At 36.5% G+C, this 2956-nt stretch overlaps 1 protein-coding gene across 1 annotated transcript; it reads left to right on the plus strand.

The window, feature by feature from the left end:
• The first annotated feature begins 443 nt into the window (after nucleotides 1–443).
• On the plus strand, nucleotides 444–2412 carry LOC118757141. Its single transcript, XM_036491879.1, has 2 exons — nucleotides 444–793; nucleotides 871–2412. Exons 1-2 carry the CDS (start codon nucleotides 667–669, stop codon nucleotides 1104–1106), a joined length of 363 nt encoding a protein of 120 aa, XP_036347772.1. The 5' UTR covers nucleotides 444–666; the 3' UTR covers nucleotides 1107–2412.
• Nucleotides 2413–2956: the final 544 nt, after the last annotated feature.

Consider the following 2956-nt stretch of genomic DNA (forward strand, 5'->3'; position numbering starts at 1 on the left):
GAGCGGAACATATTCATGCTTGCGAGCCACCCCTAAATAATGCTCAGCGCTCTTTGAGCACATGTGTGTTTCACATACGAAGAGCGCCAGCTGAGCAATGCACACAGTCCCACTTATTGAATCGTTTGAATGCGCTAGTATGCCGACCATTGCATAAAAACGATTCAATGAATGAGACTGAGACGTCCATAACCCTTTGAGAACCATATTAAGTGATTGTGCGATGTGACTTTAAAAATTTCTAGAAGACATAATAATAAATTTTGGTTCAAACTTCCAAAAGCAGTGATTGTGTTACCTATTTTCTTTTGCTCTGCAAATGAGATAAAGAGAAAATAACAGCGACAAAAGCAAACAAAAATCAGTTGCGTATGGTCCCTCGGAGTGATCATTAGTATGGCCACAAGTAAGTACAAATATGTATTATCTATAATGGTAAATTTTTAATATGAATGTGTTTACATGTAAATCTTAGTACTATTTCATGTTCCACCATGGATGTAATAACTGTTTTGCAGTTTTGTCGCTCTTTTCCTAGAACTAAACATTAGGTAACACAATTGTGTTGCTTGGGCTTAAGTTAAGGTTTTCGTGCAAACTCACAATTGTGTTATCTGATCAATTTCAGGAAAAAATATAGACTTATCAAGGGATTCCGACCTTCAAATGGTCTTGGACATACTTGAGAATTCCGATGCTAGCTTTTCATCTGACGATGATCTCGAAAATGACTACTTAACGCTGGAACAAATGGAAGAAAGTGACAGTTCAGATGAAGATGACTCTGAAAGAGGTATTTTTCTAGTTTCTTTAATTTTTATTTTCATTTTACCGTGTTAATTTTCATCTTAATAATTATCGTGCTTGCAGATTTAATTCCAGAAAATTTCGTAATTAATCAAAAAGCCACTACATCACAAAGAACTGATCTTTGGAAAAAAAGGAATTCGTGGTTCACGATATTCCTATCGTGCAGGGCTGTGAGAATTTCGTTGAACTTGGAACACCTCTTAATTACTTTTCGAAGTATTTCACAGAAACCCATTACACGGATGCGGTTAAATATACCAAAATGTATACTCTTGCGACATCTGGCACCGAAATGAGCTTAACCGAAACCGAGTTAAAAAACTTGTATGGCTGTGCCATTATAATGTCCTGTCTAGGTTATCCACAAATGAAAATGTATTGGGAAGACAACTATAGATGCGAAATAATTGCTGCCTCCATGTCAAGAAATAGATTCATGAGATTTAAAAATACCATTCATTTTGTTGATAACAACAAACCAAGCGAAACGAATAAGCTATGGAGAGTTCAGCCCGTGATTGACCTGGTAAGAAGCCGATGCAATGAACTAGCGTCTGCGGTTACTTCATACTCTATTGATGAGCAAATAGTCCCGGCATCTACCAGGCTCAGCCAGGCAAGTCATCAGGTCAAAACCTGTGGGTTTGAAGAATCTGGTTTGTGCTACCTCTGATGGACTTATCGTTGATTTTGAATTATTTCAAGGGGCTGGAACTTTTCCTGACTGTGGACTGGGTCATGGTCCTTCAATTGTTTTAAGACTTACTAAGTGTCTACCAAAAGGAAGTCATCTTTATTTCGATAGATTTTTTACCACCATACCCCTTTTGGAGAAATTGCAAGATATTGGATTCAAGGCGACAGGCACCATAATGGGTAATCGCTTAGGAAAAAGAATTAATTTTCCAGCGGACAAAGCTATGGCGCGTGGCGATATGCACCAAAATGTTAAAGATGACAATGTGGCTGTTGTGAAATGGTGTGATACAAAATGTGTTACAATTGCCTCAACAGCATGTGGAAAAGACCCGATCGGCGAAGTAGTAGTAGTAGTTGGGTGTGAAATCTAAAACGACGTTTGCCAGTCCCAATTCCCGCTGTTGTCCAATTATATAATTCTAAAATGGGTGGAGTCGATATAGCTGACCAAATGATGGAATACTATCGCATTAAAACGAAAACTAGAAAATGGCCAGTCAAAGTTTTCTTTCATTTTCTTGATTTGGCTATATACAATAGCTGGATGGAATATAGAAAAGACGCAAAGACGCTCGGTGTTGCGAGAAATAAGATGAAAAAGTTTCTTGATTTTAAAATGGAGATCGGCGAAGTCCTGGCAAAGTACAAAGGTTCTCCATTGGAAGTATCACCATTCGAGTTGCCCGAGGACTATCATGGAAGTAAATATCGCCCACATAACGCTCCGGATGATATAAGGTTCGATAGGTACGACCATTGGCCCGAATTTGTAGATGGAACCGCAAAGAGGTGTCGGAACCCACGATGCGAAAGTCGATCCAGAGCTCGGTGCCAAAAAAGTAAAATACACTTGTGCCTTGCTAAAGATAAGCAATGTTTTAAAGAATATCACACAAAGTAATATTACAAAAAAAAAAAAAATTGATCTCAATTTCTATGGACTGAATTTATAATTTTTGGTTTAGTTTTTTATCGTTTTGTTAAACACATTGTAATTTTTCAATAAATATGAAGTATTAAAAAATGTTGTATCTATTTTATAGTAGGGACCCAATATACACAATTGTGATAGGTCCTTTTCAGAAAAAATTTTTTTACGAAAAAATTTTAAAAATCATTCAATATCGCATTAAAAAGAAATAAACCTAAAACCTACATTTTTATCAAAATTTTGGCTTAAAATGTGATTGGTTCTCAAAGGGATAAACCTAGCTGACCCAAGTCGCCAAAAATCAATAAAAATTAGCTAGGAATTATTTGTATTTTAGGTGTTAATTAGGGCCTCCAAAATTAATTTAGGTGTTCCTTTCGTTTCCGAGAAATTCGCAAAAATGTGTGGGTCAGCTAGGTTTACGTAAACTTAGCTGACCCATCGTTAAATTTAGGTTTTAAATTTTCCAAATATATGCTGGAATTAGGTGTCTTTTAGGTGTTCTTCAACGCCACT

Source organism: Rhagoletis pomonella, unplaced genomic scaffold (genome assembly GCF_013731165.1).
Source record: "Rhagoletis pomonella isolate Grant_MI unplaced genomic scaffold, Rhpom_1.0 Rhpom_scaffold_14774, whole genome shotgun sequence".
In the NCBI taxonomy this organism is placed as follows: Eukaryota; Metazoa; Arthropoda; class Insecta; order Diptera; family Tephritidae; genus Rhagoletis; species Rhagoletis pomonella.

Excerpts from the sequence above, each read along its gene's own strand:
- LOC118757141 (XM_036491879.1), top strand. The coding sequence starts at position 667 with ATGGTCTTGGACATACTTGAGAATTCCGATGCTAGCTTTTCATCTGAC. Across the intron at positions 794-870 it reads TGAAGATGACTCTGAAAGAG|ATTTAATTCCAGAAAATTTC; the intron begins GTATTTTTCTAG and ends TCGTGCTTGCAG.